Genomic DNA, 20,849 nt, shown 5'->3' on the forward strand with positions numbered 1-20,849 from the left:
TTGAATAATACATCATTAATAATAATAATAATAATAATAATAATAATAATAATAATAATAATAATAACAACAATAATAACAGTAATAATAATAATAATAATAATAATAATAATAGTAATAATAATAATAATAATATCCACTTCCTTATTACAAAACTATTTTACAAGGCTACAAAGTTAAAAGATTAAAACCAAACCAAAAAGGAAGTGAAGCAAAACTATTATACAATAACACGGGTTTCAAAGACATTTTCATCGTCCTCAACCTTAAAGACAAAAACATTCACAGATCACATGTGGTCTAAAAAGAGGACTGTTCTGGCAGTGTTGATTAGATCGGGGAAACCAGGAGAAATGTGGAGATACGAATCGATGAACATTCAAACCCCTCTAGGTCTAATGACTTTGAACCTGCCTATCACCTATAGTCCGGGGGATAAGCGACAAAAAAATCACAGAATTGTTCAAACAGTGATACAATTTATTTACAATTTTTATTAACCTCTTACTGGGAGTTACAAGATACAAATTATTGTACAATAAAATATACTGATATGACAACGTGAGTTTTCGTTTTTTTTTTTTTTTTCAGTGTGCTATTTCCAGTCGTCTTCATTATCTAACGCACTAAAATCAAGGATATAATCACGCAACAGATCCACTGCTTCAAGGTCGTTTGGCTTTCAATCATTCATTGGGACAAACGCACTCGTAGATTGACTTGTCTTGCAAAACAACAACCACTCACTCTTCCCTGCGGATAAATGAAAGCCAACGCCGAAAAGCAAATGACGAGTTGCCCAAATACAGAATGCCGCGAAAAGTGGCATGTGGCGCCAAGTCTTTTTTTGGCGCCAAAATTTCTCGATCTATTCACCTCTGTAGATTGTAATATTTTACACATATTTTTATCGGCTAAATATCGCTGATAAATCGCTTTTTAGAATTAAAAAAAACCCGTTCCCTTCATGCACACAGTAAAGAGCGGAGACATTTATATACGCCAGCACTCAGATATTTTTCTTAAAGATTAAAAAAAATTCAAACCGCTGATGATGAAATATGAACACACATTTGAGCATTGCGGGTCACTTAATTTTTAGATGGAAGATTGTTCTGGCCTAAATGCTCCAATAGAAACCAATGGTATTCCACGTAGAAATACAAAATAATTGGTCTTTTCGACAAGGAGTTGCATATACCCTGAGTAAAAATTATGTTTTCTTGTAAACTATTGAATAAAGCTAAAAACCTATTTCTAACAAAATTAAATTTCACCGAAAAAAAAAAAACAAACAACAACAAACAAACATTGAATTTACTTGAAACAGTGACAAACACGAATACAAAAACATCAAAAAAAAAACAAAAAACAAAGCGATAATATCGTAAAGCAAAGCCAAAAATTGGACAACCTTGAATAACGTTCCTAACGAAAATGCAATGCAAATAACTTGATTAAATCACCATAATTACATTTAACACAACTAAGCATTGTTTGAGTTTATCGCTGACCTAGCCAAAAATATAACTTCACAATTCTATTTTACAGCCTTGTTCGCTTAATATTCCAATTCAATCTAAAAAAACCAAACACATCCATTCTTAAATACGACACGAAATATTGTCAAGTGGTCAAATCACAACAATTTTATCACGATATATATAAAACCACGTTAGTCACGGGATTGCTAATAATTCTTGAAAGAACAAAGGAATGCCTTAAGTCAGTTAAGAGTCATAAATATTTCGCCTACAAAATTGAATACTACTGCTGGTCTCCTTCGCGAGGTTCTTTCCTTTGTCACGAAACGCTTCTGAAGCATTGCGTGACAAACAAATGAAGAATTAAGCACGAAGACGCCATACTACTGTTACACTGTGTTACAGTGACTAAACCACAAATTCGATTGGAGGCCAGTAAATTCTTCAACGACAAAACGTTTGAAAAACTTTCGTCAAAAATTTATATCTTAACTTTTTCAACACTACAGCAAATATGCTTTCACTGAATACGACTTCGAACAACAAATTCCTACTTTTGCACCTGCGAGGCTTTCAAGGAGAAAAACTCACATCACAAAAATAAAAAATGACAAATGATTTCCATTTTCACTGACTTTTTTCCCCCGAATTTGTAAAACTCTATTAAGAGAATCCACAAATGGCTAACATTTCAACAGCCAATAGCCAAAAAACTTGTCAAATTGATTCACATCAAACATAATTTTTTAGAAATTAAGACTCGATGGAGCGTCATGTAACGTTTTGTTTTTTGTTCTGATGCTTGTCACTCCATTTGATATTGATCACGTGCACACCTGATGACCTAGCCGTGTCACATCTTAAACATGAACTCAACACAACGCTAGGGCATGTTTCCCTTGACGTGAGAAGCCAAAAGGCTGATTTTTTTTTTCTTTTTTTTTTTTTATCGCAGCCTACAAAGAGAAAAAAATTTCACACGATCCTTCTCAAAAGATTAAATTTAGACCGAAGCGTTCATTTTCCTGAAAAACCTGAACGGGTTTTTCATTGAAAGCCTAAACCACTGGCCGACACTGAAAATGAAATTTTTAAAAAAATTGCAACACGAAAGTCAAACACATCCAGTCAGACTGGCCCTAATCAAACACACGGTAAAAAAAAAAGAAAAAAAAGAAAGCGATAAAATGCCTAAAACAAAAAACCCCGTACTTAACCACTCGGTTGGATTCCCTGATCTAGCCTATGGGACACAGAAACACGCTTTGACCAATAATCAGTTACACAAAAGACTGCTTAATGAACAGTGGTGTCATCACTTTACTCCTGCACCCGGATGTCCCCATTGCCTGATGTCATCTTTGATGCATCGATGACCTCATCATTATTAGCCAATGGGGACCCACAAGACCCATGGAAGCTGCTTAGCCCGCTGAATGCATCGAGCTCTCCAGAGATGTCACTTCCGGCCTGGCTACTGAAGCCCCCCTGCCTCATGGGGGCCCCCGGGAGATCACACTGGGGTATGGCTTCATAATGCACCTGGGGTCAGGAAACAAACCCGGCAGCCTGGCGCGCGGCCTTGAGGTCATTGTAGGCCAGTTCCTCGGCAAGTTTGCGATCATCTCTTTCCTGTTTTTCCCTTTCCTGCTGCTGCAGGAGGCCTCTACGCTCCTGAAGCAGCCGCCTGTGTTCCTCCTTCGTTTTCTTCTTTTTCTCAGCTTCGCTCTCGAGGCTGTCAATAGTAAGGCCGTGATGGGAGGCGTCCTGTAAGAAATGGATCGCATGAGTATCGAGTATAAAGGATAGAGTCGAGAATCGCATGCGAATGCAGGATCGAGTCGCGAATCAAGACTCGAAGCAGACAGTCAACTGTCAAACCGTACTGAAAATCGTCTAAACCAACGCGGGCAGTGAGATCAAAAACTAACATTGATGTTTATCAACCTGTACACGGTGGTTCTAACTTTTGAGTTTGTGGATGAGTCCCTGAAGTGTGACCACTGTGACTGAGATGAAAGCTACTGAGCAAGACTGTCCTGAGACCCTTTTCATTATGCTGTACACAATGCTTCTAACTTTTGATACCCTGGAGGAAGCCCTTATGATCATGACTATTCATTTGAATCAAGCAGTACTAAAGTGTATCAATAGTTGTTCAGATAGGGATGAAGACATAGCAGACTAGAAACACCACTCTGACATTTTAAATTGATGTTTTCACCACCGGAAAATGCAGCATAAAACAAGCAGTTTTTGAACATGTAGCAGTCAACCATCTTACCTGTGCCAACCAGCTCTGCTCATTCCCTTGGTCTCCAGTCTCACGCGTCTGTAACAGCTCACTACCAAGTATTGCATCTGGGGGGCTTCCACGCTCCAACTCCTGAAGAGTCTGAGCATACTGCTCATCTTTATTTATTTGGCCTTCTTTCCTAACAAATATAAACAAGCACTTAGCACCTTTTGCAGGTAACATAAAGGGGGGACATGGATGGCCCAATGGTGAGAACACTCGCCTTCCACCAGTGTGGCTCGGGTTTGATTCCCAGAGTTGACACCATATGTGGGTTGAGTTTGTTGCTAGTTGTTTCCCTTGCTCCTAGGGTTTTCCACCCTTCATAAAGACCAACGTTTTCAGATTCCAATTAGATCAGGAAACAATGGACAGAATAGCCACTCTCAGCATTTCCCCTGAAATCCTATATGAGCTACTGCAGTTAACTTGAAGAGGGTAACTTTTGCTGTTGTAAAGTTTTTGCTATTGAGCACTTTGTGTTATATGCTTCAAGGTAGTTTCTGTGGACAAAACTATAAAGTGCTGAGCAGTACTGACTAGCATGAAATGTTCGATTTGTGATATTCAGCAAATTCACCCAAATTGAAGGATTTTTCAAACAACCTCAATGAGAGAAAAAGGTCTAAGCATTTCTGTTCTATACATGTACAAGCTAATGTGAACATGTACATCTTCAAATCAAATTAACCTTAAAATGCGTATTGCACACTGCAGAAGAAATTCTGGTCACTTTCTCCTGATAGAGAATAGGGACCTTCCGATTTTACTACACCTACGACTTTAGAAATCTAGTTTGTGTGGTTCAAATAACCATATGTCCCATTAATCTTGTTTCTTGGACCTCTTTATGTGCTGGTGAACTACCGGAATTAGTAACAGTTCTGGGGAATGTGATTAGTCTGAAATTTGAAAGTCATACTTGTACTCAATCTCGTACTCTTACTCTGATGTGAAGGTCCCTAATGTTGCGAGATGAAACAGCTGGAATACACAACAATTCAAGGAAGCATTGAAGAGGAATGAATGGTACATGTACCACATGACACAATAACCAACCATCTAATTTAAGTGTTTTTTTGGAATCACACAACAATACCGCCATACTAGAGGACCTTTTTCTTACCTGGAAAAGTCATCCAAGTCAACATATGGTGGCCAGAGCTTGCAAACCTAAATGGAGACAAACAGAATCACAAAATATTACTTGATTGCTTCACTACAGGTTTACTGAATTTCATTTTGTAGTTCAGGCGATAACTCAGAAGTAATTGACAATCAGTCAAAAACAAAGCAAAGGCCATTATGTCTTATTGATGAAGTTAAAACACATACAGGTGTGTACAGTCAAACTTGGTCAGGCTAAGGACTAAAATAGCCATACATGGCATGTTATACTAATGGGTTAACAACAAGGAAAACTGGTAATATTTGTTTGGGCTCAAAAAAGCAGTGATAAATTCTCCATAAGAAAGTGCAACTGGCAGCCATAATCAGCAATGTAGTTATTGATCAGGAGGTGCAGGTCTAGAAACAAAACAACCACCAGTTTTGAGCACTAAAAGATTAATGTGCTAGCCCATAGGGATGTCTCGAAACACCCTCCCCACACATCCGCACTAGGGGAAATTTTTAAATTTAACACTTTGCGAAGATGCCATTTTCTGGGATTTTGGGTCATCAGTTCAAGTGATTTGAGTTTTACAAACCAGAAAATAACATCTGTTTCAGCAATGTCAATGTTATTGTGTTATGCACTGTAAAAGCTCTATTTAGCCACCAAGGCGCTTCTTAAGGACTAATTTTCTACAAACAAGCCTACATGTACCTCGTTTTCATGGTAAGGTCCCCATATTGGTGCAGTGTCTGGGGGTGGGGGCAGAGCATTGTTGCCATCTACAAAGTTTCCCCAGATGACACCATGTTGCCACTCCACAGGGGACTGTTGCCTAGGTGACAAACTGGAGTTTGATGATCGGCTGGCAGCAGGAGAGTGGCTGAGTGGGGAGCCACTGCTGACCCCACTGCTTGCACTGGACAGTGTGGTGTCCTTCCTGCTGGGCATACCAGACTCAAGGGGATCCCAGTCAGCTGGGTCACAGCTCCAAGATGATGAATCAGTCTGCTAAGGAAATACCACATTGTATAATAATCATTATTAAAAACTGGATCATTGGATAATGTAATTACAGGGTTTTAATTGGCTTAGTGTCAAAAGGGATATCAACCATCAATATTACCATTCCACGTTCAATAAATAAGCAGACAAAACAAAAACACGACCACATTGTTTGGCATGATGGGGGACGCATCCCCTGTGGTTGGCATGACAAACAACTTATAGGGTTAACCCTTTCCTGCCGGTAACCCACTAGCCTTTCCCGCCCGAGGGAAATGTCAAATTTTTCTAAATTGCTAGCTATGAACTGGGAGACCACATGTCATATACCATTTAAAAGGTAAACTATTTTCTGGGGTGTGCTATAAATCACACCAACAGAGATGGAGGAGGTCACATATTAGAGTGAGAAAACTCCAAAACGAAAGAAGAAAAACATTGAAAATTTCCCTATTCGTTGTATATACTGGGTATCCCCCTAAACTATAGCTTAATGTACAGCTCTCAGTGCATTGCTTGTTGTCAGATATCAGCTGGACCCTTAACGTACAAAGGAAAAGAAAATCCAAAAGTTTGAGGGGTGGTAAATAAAGTCTCATATAGGAGGGGGGCATGATTTTATGCCTTCAATTTGTAGATCTTTCCAAGATCTTTTGGTTGTGCAAATTTCACACAAATTAACCAAATACTGAGCTCATTATTGCGTCTTGTGCCATATGGCACTTTTGGGCGAGAAAGGGTTAAGGAAAAAAATAGTACCCCCTGGTATCTATGATGTGGTTTACCACTTCTACAATTTTTCAAATGTTTCAATTTGATGCACTTACAGACTCTGACAATATCTCCTGGACAGAACTTTCTATGCATTAAAAACTGCAAATTAAGCTACAATTTGGGGGTAGATCTATCCCATGAAACGATCAGTGAAATTTTGTAATTTTTCATTTTGACGTTTGGAACTACATGTATTTCTGTCAAAGACCTGACTTCCTTCAGTTATCTTGACATGAGAAACAAATTTCACTCATGAAGACCTTTTAAATGGTACATCACACATACAAAATGGCAAAGAAAACAGTACTACATGTACTGTAAGACTGAAATGGGTTAAAGACCCTTGTTGGTGCTTACACCAAGATTTGAAACCACCAACTCCAGTTCTACATGTACGTGAGAATCCAACCCATTCATTTAGTTAGTGAATCCTTTGTAGGGCAGAATCTTTTCACAAGCACAGAATAATTGAAGGCTTAATGATCCAACAAATTGGAGCCCCAGTGTGAACACAAACAAGTCCATTCTTACCTAGCTAAACTGTTCCCATCAGGAATCACCTGAAGCACATACTGTAAAATGTGCATGTAGCGGACAGTCTTTTTACCCTGAAGATAGCTTGATCAATCGAAAATGTTTGGTTTTAATTCTTCTTTTTCTTTTTAGCAGTGTAAAATAGTGCTGTTAAAACAATAATAATAATAATAATAATAACAATGATAATACTAACAACAACAACAACAACAGTAATAAACTGTATTAATTACCCTCAGCAGTGATTATAGCAATCATCGTACCCAGAGTCCTCAGGCTCTTTGGCAAGCGGTTGGTCACCAGGAGAGACTCTGGGGACATCGAATTTTATTACCGCAGGATTTCTGCGGTAAAACAATGGAAACCGTTAAGGAAAAAAGACAATCAAAAAATTTGAATTTTTTCGATGCCCCCAGAGTCTCTCCTGGTGCCCACCTGCTGACCAAAAAGCCTGAGGACTCTGGGTAGCAGATTGTGATTATAGCACAAGTGCTCCAGTGAGGCTGAGCATTAAACGTTCACAAAGAAATAATGATCTAAATTTAATTGAACAATAACATGATCAACAAATTCCAACTGGAAGGAGGCAGGTCCATCAGCTGGTTATTTACAAGCCTGGCGAATGAGTTAAACTTGGAGCTACTGAGGAACAACTCCAGCTAACATCCAGAGCAGGACTTTAAACCAGGGACCTCTGGATTTCAATTTTTCCAAAATTCAGTTTCTGGTCTTAGAAGACTTCAGATCAGCAGATGCTCAGCCTTGAACCACTGACCAACACACTAAACACTATGGCCCTACACCTCTAAAATGAAGTACAGCCATTCACATCACTCATCAATCACTTTTACCAATAACTTACCTTCAACTCAAACTCTTCTGAGATGCCAAGATTGAATTTCTTGTTTATTGGACATTCTACATCCAAAGGGAAATTTTTGGGTTCCCACAAACTGGTCGGCTTCACTGCCCAAGTGTTCCAAATGGAACTCAATCACAAACCAAAAGCCATGCAAGAGATTTTGAATGATGGTATAGTCAACCTCCTGTTGATAGAAAAGTAGGAAATACAGTAACTAATTTTGAAAATCAGTCAAAATCTACCTATCACCAGCTGTTATTTGTTAATAAACATCATTGCTGTTGTTTCCCACAAGAGTCTTGGTTGCAGAAACCAACCGTCAGTGGGCTGCTGTGGCTTATATGCTTCAGAGTAGAGTGAAAGGGCAAAAGCAAGTTGAATTTTTTTCTTCAAGTAATTTTCTACATTTTCTGTTGCTGAGAATTTGACCAAGGTGACCATCAGGCAAAGATTGTTTCATTCCTGGCCAACACCCTCAGGTACAACATAACTCTAAAGAGCATGAATGTGTGATGCAATATTTTGACTGTACACCCTGCAGCAAATTTACATTAGTTTACAATTACATTCAGTTTTGTCCGTTAGGTAGTTAGACATCACACCAACGTTAGAAATGATACAAAAAGCTAAAAAGAATAACAATATAAGTTAGTACATGTGACTACATACACAATTCTATTTAACTCACTTGGTAATTTTCAGTCGTAAGTTTCAAATGTTCAGGGCATTGATGTTTCAGTGAGATGGCAATGTCTGAGGAGATACTGAATGGGAAAGTCTGTAACAAGTGATACTTGCTGGCAATTTCTTTATCCTTCACAGCCTATAAAAAATGACCAGAATATCAGGTTAAATTAATGTATTGAAGTCTCCCACTCTCGAGATTTTCTTTTCCTTCTAATCAATTTCATAGTTTTAACTTCAAGATTCTATACTTCATGAGACATGTAGTCTGTACAATTTTACACAGTTTGTTAATTAATTGCCTTGATTTCCTACCATGTTGTAAAAGTGAAGTCCTGTATGTGCCCATTGATCAGAGATTTTTAAAAGAATGACTAAACCGCACTAAAAGAATTGTTCCACGGCCATGGATAGAACTTAAATTTTCATCAATAAAAGCACTTTATTAATTAGTCTACCAATTCGAAAACAGGGGTTACCATACACGTTTATACTTCCTATCAGCTTATTAGCTTGAAACATCAACAGCAGTCCCAAACCACAAATTCTTCTTTAAAACTTACAATAACCACACAATGTTTAGTGGGCCCCCCAATTCAGGCAGGGTTTGAGCCAGGTCGTGCCATTGCGCCAATCGCACTGCAATTGAAATTGTCCCTTAAAAAAAAAACGGCCAAGGGGACAATTTGTCTCCTTCAAAATTAAGGGAAAAAACTTGAACGGAAGCAGACACGAAGGGATCCCAGAGATTGCAAGTTAAACAGAACGTGGAAAGTATACTTTACCGCACGTTGTTCCTTCAAAGTTCATTCTCAAGTCACATTTCACAATAGAAAGCTTTTTCACTACAAATCGAAGCCAGACTGAATCAGAAAAATGATACAGAAGAAGAACAGTGAATTAATCAGGAAGAATCGGATGAGGATCAAAGGAAACCGAGAAAATCATGAACTTTCCAGAAAAGTTGGTTGCGAGATCACACATGGTTGCACTATGAAAAGGAGGCGATGTTCTGCTATTTTTGTCGGAAATCTAAGAAGACAACCCCTTTGTATCGGCAGAAGGGTGTACAAATTTTTAATTAGAACCTCAACTCTGCAAAGACATAAAGACTGTTAAGAACATGAGGATGCTGTCAATGAAGAAGCTATGAGGGATACATTCAGCAACACACAGCGCCATGCTCTTAGAGAACAATCGCAAGCCATCCTCAGAGCAATGAGAGCCCTCTACTGGCTGGCCAAAGAGGACGTAACCACAGTCAAGTATGACTCACTACTCAATTTTCTGGATGAAGTTGGCCTCGAAAGTGTTAAGAATCTTCGAGTGGGAGGAAATGCTACCTATCATTCTCATCAAAGTGCGGAAGGTATGCAAGATGCTATTGCTACTGTTCTGAAGTCTAACATTGACAAACTAGGGTTAGGGACTTTGATGTTTGGGCTAGAACCAACAGAAGAATTAGTACATGTACGTCTACCAGTAATTAAGAAAGGAATTGAAGTTTACAAGGGGATGCCGAGACGAGATTCTGCTGTGAAATGTTTTGAAGTATAAAGTATAGTCATTGATCCTCTGTTTAAATATGACGAGAAAAAAAAGTATTGACACTAATAACTTAACTTTTCTTGTTTGTGTTGATCACTGTTCTTGTATTACAAGGATCAGCTAAAAAAAAAGTTTTTGTTGGCTTGCCTGTATCAATGTAAAAAAACTGTTGAATAAAAATTAATTTATCTGTCCCCCTAAAAATAAAAATGTCCCCCAAAATTTTAGCCAAGGGGACAAATTGTGCCCCAGTGATCAATTCCTAGCTCAAACCCTGTTCAGGAGTCAAGAATGCAATATCTTGTGCTTTAAATCACAATGGATGGCATGCTAGTCTTAAGCACAGGATTTACAGCCCTGGCCCCAGTTGTTCAAAGAACTTTATTAGTCTACCAATTCAAAAACAGGGGTTACCATACAAGTTTACACTTCCTCTCAGCTTAATTACCTTGCACATCAACAGCAGTCCTAAACCACAAATTCGTCTTTTAATAATAACTTACAATAACCACACAATGTTTAGTGGGCCCCCCAATTCAGGAGTCAAGAATGCAATATCTTGTGCTTTAAATCACAATAGATGGCATGCTAGTCTTAAACACAGGATTTACTGCCCTGGCCCCAGTTGTTCAAAGAACCGATAACTTTATCCACTGGATAAGTTGCTATCCAGCAGAGCAAATATACTCCAACCAATTCTTTTGCAAAGTTTTCCACGCAATCCCATTCTTAAATTTGACATATGCTTCTACTCTAAGACTATTCACAAATTATACATGTAGGACTATCATGAAAATCTTGCACACATTTTACAGTATCTGCCAGAACTATCCAGTGGATAAAATTATCCACCCTTTGAACAACTACATGTAGGACCAGCTGTTTTAAAACTGAACATTGCCGGGGTAACAAAACACTTTGAGCTGCAAACCAACTGAAGTATTCTAAATGTGAAGTGAAAAGGAAGCAACACGACAACACAATACTGAATCTAGATGTTACCACTGACTCTTCAATCCTCTGGTTATAAGACAATTAGTCAAATCATGAGTCCAACAGGAAGCACAAAATTACCTTAAAGGTAGTATCATCTCGATCATGTCTCATTACCACAATCCGCAGGTACCACACTTGTCCAGCAACTGCCCTTGATGCAAAAACTGCAATCTGAACTTGAATTTCCTCCTGGTAATAATAATGTAAATTAAATATCAATACTTACAGCCAGTATTGCGATTAGTCAAAGAAATAACCTAAGACATTTTCAAACACAAATACTTTACATGATCTAATTAATGAATATTAAATACAGTTATTGAAAACACTGAGTTAAAGTTCTCTTCACTGTTAGTATTAATATTATTATAAAGCTGCCGGGATTTTCAGCAGTTTACATACATGTAATTTATGCAGTTTATTATCAATGAAGCTTGCTGAGGTTACCCAAGTGCCTTGTCAGAAACAGTTTGATAGTACATTACTTGCAAAAAATTTCGGACAATTTTAATTTCGGACAAAAATTGTCCGAAAATAAAACCGTCCGAAATTTTTAAGCGTCTGAAATTTAAAGCGTCCGAAATTTTTACAGTATAGTATAAAACTTTAAAAGTACTTTTTGAGCGACAGCATCACATATTCAAAGCCAATGTACATGATATGTTTAGAATTCGGATTAGGCGGCTTTGCTCAGTCGTTCTTTTTATCACTGGAAAGGTAAGCATTTGAGACACTGCTTGAGTCATAAGGTTCATTGAGTTTGTGTTATTTTCTCGTTGGTGTATCCGGCTGTAAAACCTTGAAGATACAGTAAAACTATCATTTTCAAAGATTTTATTTCAGTCTAATTCATGTTTTTTAGTCGTAAATTTACTTTGGGCATGTTTCAGCGCAGTGTCCGAAATGTTTGTCCGAAAATTGTCCGAAATGAGGGAAAAAGTGTCCTAAAATTAAACAACCGAAATTGTAACGTCCGACTGCAAGTAATGTAGTCAATGTTTTTAGACAAAAGTACAAGTATGTACATGTATATACATGCCCAATATGTATCCTACTCACTGGTTTAGAAAGTCTTATACTCCTTACAGCCATCTGGGAGTCTGAAAAAAGACATTTAATTAGATGTCAGCTACTGGGCTAGTTAAAATGAAACACTGATTTGAAGTACATGTAAACTATTACAATTATTAATGGTACATGTAAGAATGGCACAAAACTTTAAGGTCTGAATATTCAAGAACAATAATTAGCTTGAATATATGCTTTGAGCATTTTTTCCTAGACCTCTTTATTTTTCCCAAGGCATGAAATTTCCTAAACTCGTTCCCAGGGCCTCTCCTCTTCACGTCCCAGGGAGCGAGAGAGGAGAGACCGTGGTTGGGGCTGGTCACGTGTCTCCCAGAATCTGGGAGATTACAAATAAATGACTGGAGAGAGGGGTGGTTGAGTGTCAGTTTGCCTATACTAAATGTACCGGAGATGGGAAAACATGCCCCAGTCAAGTCAACTTGCGATTCGCGTGTGTTTCAAAGGTCATGTCAATTGGTCATTCAGAAACCCCTAAAAAGGTATATAAAGCGAGGGAATCTGTGAATGTGAGCTGCTATCGACATTGTAAAGCAGTTGGAGATACAAGTCATTGGCGAAATCTTTACAGCAAAGGGAATCGACTACTTCTGGTGGTAGCCGAGGAGCTTTATGGCCACGCACTTCCACAAAGTGAATTTTTGCCACATCTACTTTTAGAGTCGTCAAGTCCATGATCTCTGAAAGTCAGGCATTGTTAAGGTCAAGCGGTGCATCGAGGAGTCATCCTCCGCGCCGCATTTGACGGCCAGGAAAGAATCAAACATGACCGGAAATGTATCTCGGAGCCATTGTAGCCGCAGACTAAATTAACACCATCAACTGGAACAAAGGTTATTTCGTTATTGTTTTACAACGATTACGGTATTTCAAAAGTGTTTTCTTTGTTCATTAAAAAGATCCGTGAAATATTTACCATCTACATGTTGTTATACGGTACATCCTCCTTCCGAAAGTGTTCTGCTTATGTGCTATTTCCTGTGTATTGTTTGTTGTTGCAACCCTGCTAACAGAGCGTTTCTTTCTTGCAAATCTTTTAGCATGTGCGTGGTCGTTCGCGTCTCTAGTATTTTGCATCGTTGGTTTGTTTACGTCCCAAGAGAAAAGGGGACATTAACAAACCAACGACGCTAAATACCGAACGACTGCGCTTATGCTAAAATATTTTCCAGAAAGAAACGCTCTGTTAGCAGCGTAATTGCTGCAGAATGTCCTTTCAGAACAGTTAGACATAGGCCCGATTCCTTTCAAGTTTCCTTCCTTAGTTCTTCAGATCTGATCTTTCATCAGCACATAATCAAAGCTAGAATAAACCACGATTACAACTCCATGAATTGAAGGGGAAGGCGCTGTTTGTCCACGGTTAATTTTGTCATGTATACACAGTGATTTTCCAAAGTACAGCGCTTCGAGACAACGGACTTTGTTAAGCTTTCAGATTAATGCTACAATGGCTCGCAAAATGAAGACTACTGAAAAACATAGCCAGTTGAATGAGTTTCGCGTGGGCTTCGCACAGCAAAGCAGAAGTCTTGTTTCGGAGTGGACAATAAATCTTGACAAAAAATAGCAAGTGAAGGACTCCTCCCTGGGTCTTATTTTTCTCTGGGAGACACGTGACCAGGGTCTCCCCTCTCTTGCTCCCTGGGACGTGAAGAGAAGAGACCCTGCAAACGAGGTTGGAAATTTCTGCCAATAAATTCTTCTTACTACCAATCCTCTTACCAAGACTGTCTTTTTGCCACAGCATTTGATCAAAATGCACTTACATGATTGTACTCTTCTAAACAAAGCTTTATCTCTTAAAGCCATTATTTGTCTTTGTGATGTAATCTCATAATAATTATTGTGGTCTGATAGCACTTGCTCTTTTATTAAAGGTGATGCCATAAACAAGAAAAGGAAGGTACCCATAAGGACATACCAGACTTAAGTCCAGTTGAGTTTTACAAATATACGAGGCATGTGAACTGTGGGTCAAGGCAATGGCAAACCTAAACTTACATATATAGAGAAATACATTATTATTTTAATCTTTAGCTAATGCTTATCACTACAGTCAATGCTTTAAACTCCAATCAATACAATGAGTGCTTAACCTTAATCAAAGTTGTCAGCACTTAACCCTACATGTTCAATTGAGTGCTTAACCTTAATTGCTATTTTCAGTGCTTTGGGCCCACAGTAATTGGCGCTAGCTGTTGTGGTCACCCTGCCTTAACCCAGTAATGGTTTATTTTCTGTTTCATGTTGTTATGTTCTGTTTATAGTCTTAAGTTTGAAGGCGAAGTCAAATAAATAAATAAAATAAAAAAATACCTGACTGATAACTCAACTCATGAGACTTATAAAACAAGCTTTCTCGGCTTGCATCCCTCACTGGCTCGCAGTTAGTTAAAAACCCAGTACAGGTGATCATAAGAATAATTTAATTTTTTTTCTTTATCTTTGAATGAGACAAGTGGGTTAACTGCCAATATAAACCACAGCAGTACATGTAGATATGAGTGTGTAAAGATGATTGTTTAGAACACATAACCATTTCTTTATACATGTAGAGAATAGCAGAAGAAAAAGACAACCAGCATGCTTCTTAATAAGCCCCACATGCATGCTTCCAAGTGACTGGGCCTGTGAGTCATTTCCAGGTTGAGGGCTTGACTGAACAGAGCACATTATTCAATTAATCAAGGACATTAATTATGATTAGGCCATAGGGAACACAAAGAATAGATCTATAAAAAATCAACTGTGAGCCAACTCGTGAATGCGGAAGAGGATAGTGGTAACGCGGTACTTGTTAGTCCAGCAATTCAACAAATTAGCATATTGGTAATAAATAAACATTAGTATTTACACAACTTGCAAGTCGTAAAGAAACAGCACCCTGTTAGTCTAGAATAGTTAGAATGTCTAGTCAATGAATACAATTTACTAAACAAAATACATGTTAAGGTCTAAAAGTTTCAAAATGTTAGATGAAATTCCATTCTCGCGTAACTTGGGTGAATTTGCTTGCGAGGACATGTGTTTGTTTACAGGGCAGCACTAAAATTATAAAAGCCATAATCCAGAAAACAGAAACCGGAATCCGGAATCCAGAATCAGAAACTATAATGAATACGGTTAGGAATATTTAATGGCGAAATACATGACTTGGGGTAAAAAATACAGAATAAAAAACTCATATCACTTGTTGGCATAAACGAAAGGACCCTTTATAAAGGAAGCAATGTCCTATGGGACAGAGAGAGACAACATAGAGGTAACTCGGAGACAACACAAATTGCTTCACACCGTACAGATGGCGGACTTTCCAATTAAGAGGTGGTTAGTTGCGTGAATGCATATCTTCTGCCCCTTTTGTTTCGTCTATTTTCTGGACACCCCGCTTCAACTTGTTTTGATAGAGTCTTAATAGAGTTTCAAAGCATTAAACATAGAGGTGACTTATAGACTATGAAATTAGTTTTCTTTAGTTCAAAGGCGATCAGTTTTAAACCCGTGAGAAACACTTACTTTTCATTGGCAGGAAATAATGACTTAATTAATTAGTTTTATTCTCTGGTGTCACCTATCGAAAAATATCAAATTTACATTTGACAAGGACGTTACTTTGAACTAAACATTCACTTTTTTACTAGCAGTAAATGTTTTATTTTCATATTGTAGTTTCCGATTCCGGATTCCGGATTTTCCTTTCCAGTTACTGTTTTCCTGATTCTGGCTTTTAGTTGTGCCCTTGTTTACACAACATTATTCCTAGTTGCCAAGTTTCCTCAATAAAAATAGGAAACATACAAAAAGCTTTCCTTAATAAACAAAAATTTACTCAGATAGGTCTTAACTTGTTATGCATTGTAGCCCTAAGAGCAAAAGTGTAAAATTTTCGCCGCGAGACACCTTGCAAGCGATTTGAAGTCAATTTTGAAGCAAATTTATCAGAGCATGTTTTTCAAACATTTTGCAAGAACTGTTCGGAAAATGAAAAATCAGTCTATTAGAATAGTATTTCAGTACAAACTCACATTCAAACCTGTAATAATATTATTTGTGTGTTATATTCCTAGAAGCACTTGAAAGTTACCAAAGTCCGCAGATTAAAAGTTGATTTGAGATCCACCTGCTCATCAGGTTGATAAAACCACAAATCGAAGAAAAATGTCTTTGCCGTTAATGCATGATTTTCCCCTGTTAAAGCTGTTAACCATTCCTTAGAAGTTCCTCTTTTGATTCACCGTTTTCAACATCTCAAAATTGGAAAATTTTCGGACCAATGTCCGAGTAAAATTTCCCTACATTATGATAACTCTGATTTACTGTGCATTCATGAAAGTTAACAACCTGCCGACCAAGTGAAAATCCCCAGATCGCGATAACTCGTTCTTGCACATGCCTGCATTCATGAGTCAAAAATGGTACAAATTTACAATCAAACATGCCAAATTAGATTTCACCATGGACAGCCAAGTCAGACGTGACTAGATAATTACATCAACCTGGTATTCAGAGTCCTCACATGGTCTGAACACTAAATATATTATTTTGTTGTGATTGTGAATTTACATGAGTTAGTGCAACTGTCACACATTTAAGCTGTTGAATCTTCCTAAAGGCTTTCTCTTTTCATTGTTAAATCTGCAAAGGCCATGCAGCCTTTTCTTTCGAAAACTGGATATAATTTGCCAACATGAAAATTCACAAGTGAAGAATTGCAGCTTTTGAAACTTGGTTAGGAAATCTAATCTTTCCTGGCAGTGACAAAAGTGTTTTAAAAGTGTTATCGTCATTTCTTTTTTATTTACTTATTAAGTGTTGTAAACATTTACAAATGTTGCCCACCTCAAAATAACCCGACTAATTGTGAGCAACAATTTGTTAAGTGTTTTCTTCAATAATAAATAATTGTTATTGTTATTGTTATTGTTATTGTATAGTCATACTCTGTACAATTATGCAAATTTTATAGTACTTTGAAATCACTTACAGTGTAGCTCTGCACAAAAAAATCACCTTTTGATTTCTGTTGCAAAATCAGTCACCTCTAATATATTAATTAATCTCCGAGAAAGATGGTAAATATCAAGGCAAGCATTAAGACTTATATTTTTGGAGAATGCAACTCAGATTACCTGTTTAATTGCTATTTGAAATTCAAAATTAGAATTTAGAAGGCCGAATAAATCAGATGAAAATGTTCACATAAGCTCATATAATGCTCACACAGCCACAAGGTAACATGTATTATTTAACAAGATTTTAATAAAGTTCTTACCTCACTGTCACATATACATGTATTTTCGTATTCATTCACAAACCACATCGTCCATAATTGCTTCGTCTGTGTCTTCAGTAGGGGAAAATCATCTTCGTCAGCAAATCGAAATTCTCCATTATTTTCACCTGTTCCTGAGTCAATGTCGAGCACAGAATCATCTCTTCCAGCCACTACCTTTAAATCACCGCTTTGGATTCGTGAAGCGTAAGAAAAAGTCTCAAAACTCAACCAAATTCAACCAAAACAGCCGACGTTTTCCAAATGGCGCCAAATGTGGTTACACAGTAGTTGCCAGTCCCTAATATCGTTCTGAGAGACTCGACAATGCAACGGGAGAGGCCTGGGGACCAAATCCCAGACAAGTTGCGGGTTGAAGTGTCATTTCGCGTTTGTGAAAAAAAAGAAAGAAAAAAAAAACGAAAAAAATTATTTCGGAGCCGAAAACTATTCTAAACAGATAATTTTTTTTTACAGTTGTTGAATAAATTCTCCGCTTTTTTGCTTTGGGTGGTAAAGGGTATTCTTTAGAGTGGTTATCAACTTTTGATTTGTTGTTGTGCGAAAACAAAAAGTTAGTAATTAATTCTGATAAATAAATTTCAGTTTTCTACAAAGGTTCGACAGTTGCACTCACAACCACAGCAACAGTTTACAGCATTACGCAGGAAAGTTTTTATTCAGGTCATGTGGGGACTCTGAACAGTTGTCTGAAAAGAAGCGCTTTTTCCACCAAAACATACACTGTACCGGCCTGGCCTGCATTCGATCGAAACGTACTTACAACTATTAAAGCGCCCTTCACGGCAAGGCTTCATCACCTACATTCACATTAAATCACATCAATGCTACATTTTATTACGCCATCGTGAGGCAGAATTAGGCATATTTTTTTCCTTTTTTACATTTTGTTCACCATTTCACCCGATTTTCTGAGTCAATCACCTTAAAAATTCACTCGCCGTTGCGTTTGTCCTCTTAAAAGCCATAGCATGTTTTACAACATGATTGTCTCACGGAAACACTAGATAACATTTAAGTTAAACGGGGCAAAATGAGCGGTCAGCCCAAAACAAACCGCGCCAGTGAATTAACGTTGAGTTACCCTATTTAGCTAATGGAAGCATTTTCAGCCCTTTACCATCTTTTTCTTCACATGTGGCTGTTTTGACTTATTTTCCTTATCAGCAAAGCAAAATTAACCACTGGTTCACTCTTCCTACTGAAACTAATTAAGCTTCGCCGAGAACAAGATGTCAACCTTGATCAAATTGGCGTGAAAAGCAATTTTCGTTTTAACTCAAAAGAACACGACGGTTCGATTCTCGGAAAGTCTTTTAAAACATTTTTTACAGCTAATACTCCTACGATGAAGTGACCGGCCTACCATAACCAGATTTAAGCAGGGAAAAAATCAACTGAACTGATTTTAGATCCGGCTACTTTGCGAATGTTCATACCTGCGCATGTATAGCTCCCGAACTTTTGCGAAATTTTAAGCACTTCCCGTTTCGTAAGCACACAGGTGTCACAAGTCTTGTACCCGCTTTCCGGTGTTTATAATCTCGATTCCAAGCTGTCACTGATTGCGAGAGTTAAAGGTGACACTTCACGCGAGAAACGTCTAGCAGCGTTTTTCATCCCAATTTGTAAAACAAGAGTCTTTAAGCCGAAAGCTATTCTAAACAGATATTTTACTGCAACGAACGACTAGGTGGCCCTGTTGTCATTATTTTGTCCAACAATACTGGGAAAACAGCATTGCGCGGGAAAGTTTGTGTTCAGAACATGTGGGGACTCTGGAACTACAGTCGACTCCCGATAACTCGAACCCTCGCTAACTCGAACCTCGCGCTAACTCGAATCAATTTTCCTTTCCCTTCAGGTCATTTTCTATATAATTTTACCCTCGATAACTCGAACTCCCGAAAATTCGAACCTCTTTCAATTTCCCTTGAAGGTTCGAGTTATCGGGAGTCGACTGTACACTGATTTAGGTCACTATAATCTCCCGGCCCAAAATTAACTGCATTCAGTATCGAAACGCACTTACTAGTCAGCGCCCTTTACAGCAAGGCTTCATCACCTACATTCATATTAAATCAAATGAATGTTACATTTCAACTACGCCATCATGGAGGGATCATGTGGCAGAATTTTCTGTTCTTGGGCTATTATTTACCGTTAAATTTTTTGTCTCAAATTTCCCGCCAATTTTTTACTGTAAAATCTGTTGTTGTCTTTCTTCTCTCTATCGCAGGATTCGATCGAAATGCACTCGTCTCTTCTTAGCAAGGTATCACCTCTTAAATGAATAATTTGGCCAACATTATGATAATCACGATTGATCCCTTTACGCAAGAAATTCTGCCAAGTGCAGTGTAGCCAGACCATTGGGGAGCTTCCAATGGTAATTATAATGGGCTCCTGACAAAACATTTGTACATTTTGGTCACCATTTCACCTAACTTTTTGAGTCAAAAAGCCTTTTCGATCAGATATGTCACCGAAATAAACAACTAGGTGGCCCTGGTTTTATTTTTCTCATAAATTCCCTGCCCTTTTCTTTCGCTGAAGCGTTCATGCATTATTCGCAGACATCACGCTTCATTGCACTAAATATTATGGGGACCCTCAAGAACACATGTCAGAACTTCGACTGAATTTGTAAGTCGATTTTTCAACAAAACTAACCGCTAGGTAAATTCTGCACTAAAAGATTATTCTTAAATAACGATCAGTTTTCTGAAAAGGTTGGATAGTTAGTTCATTTTGTCACATAAATTCATCATGACCGGATAATATCAACAATCAGTTACACAGCGCGACAAAAAATGTTACCGGTAAGTCCTTACCATGTGGGGACCATCTAGTAACAAGTAAGCCCAAAAAAAATTGCTTGCATTCGATCAAAACGCACGTAATAGACATTCTTATTTTAAAATTACATCATTTACATTTGTTACGTGATATCGTGAGCAAAATATGTTTCTGTCAAAGTGAATTATCGCAGTCTATCCGTTACAGGATACGATCGAAATGCACTCGTTGTCACTCGTTCCTTTTAGCAAAGCTTCACCTATAAACCAGATTTCAGCAGGGAGAAAAACAAACATTTCAGATCCGCCTACTTTGCGAATGTTCATACCTACGCAAGTACAGCTCCCGAACTTTTGCGAAATTTTAAGCAC

The 20,849-nt window shown here is 37.9% G+C and overlaps 2 protein-coding genes across 6 annotated transcripts; both read right to left on the reverse strand.

Annotated features, from left to right (window-relative positions):
• Positions 1-459: 459 nt before the first annotated feature.
• LOC146462724 (uncharacterized) lies at positions 460-5,880 on the reverse strand. The gene is made up of 4 exons (XM_085085499.1): positions 5,609-5,880; positions 4,907-4,953; positions 3,769-3,919; positions 460-3,251 (listed from the first exon to the last, which is right to left on the reverse strand). Exons 1-4 carry the CDS (start codon positions 5,843-5,845, stop codon positions 3,033-3,035), a joined length of 654 nt encoding a protein of 217 aa, XP_084941625.1. The 5' UTR covers positions 5,846-5,880; the 3' UTR covers positions 460-3,032.
• A 374-nt stretch (positions 5,881-6,254) lies between these two features.
• On the reverse strand, positions 6,255-17,907 carry LOC146462725 (uncharacterized). 5 transcript variants are annotated; one of them, XM_085085355.1, is made up of 6 exons: positions 17,659-17,907; positions 12,357-12,397; positions 11,412-11,486; positions 8,758-8,892; positions 8,070-8,253; positions 6,255-7,354 (listed from the first exon to the last, which is right to left on the reverse strand). In XM_085085355.1, the coding sequence occupies exons 2-5, from the start codon at positions 12,387-12,389 to the stop codon at positions 8,077-8,079; spliced, it is 420 nt and encodes a 139-aa protein (XP_084941481.1). In that variant the 5' UTR covers positions 12,390-12,397; positions 17,659-17,907; the 3' UTR covers positions 6,255-7,354; positions 8,070-8,076. The 5 variants fall into 5 exon arrangements, with proteins under 5 accessions (XP_084941481.1, XP_084941479.1, XP_084941480.1 ...); XM_085085353.1 differs by having other exon boundaries at positions 11,376-11,486; XM_085085354.1 differs by lacking the exon at positions 12,357-12,397.
• Positions 17,908-20,849: the final 2,942 nt, after the last annotated feature.

This window comes from Pavona decussata, unplaced genomic scaffold (genome assembly GCF_977016875.1).
Source record: "Pavona decussata unplaced genomic scaffold, jaPavDecu1.1 SCAFFOLD_186, whole genome shotgun sequence".
Lineage (NCBI taxonomy): Eukaryota > Metazoa > Cnidaria > Anthozoa > Scleractinia > Agariciidae > Pavona > Pavona decussata.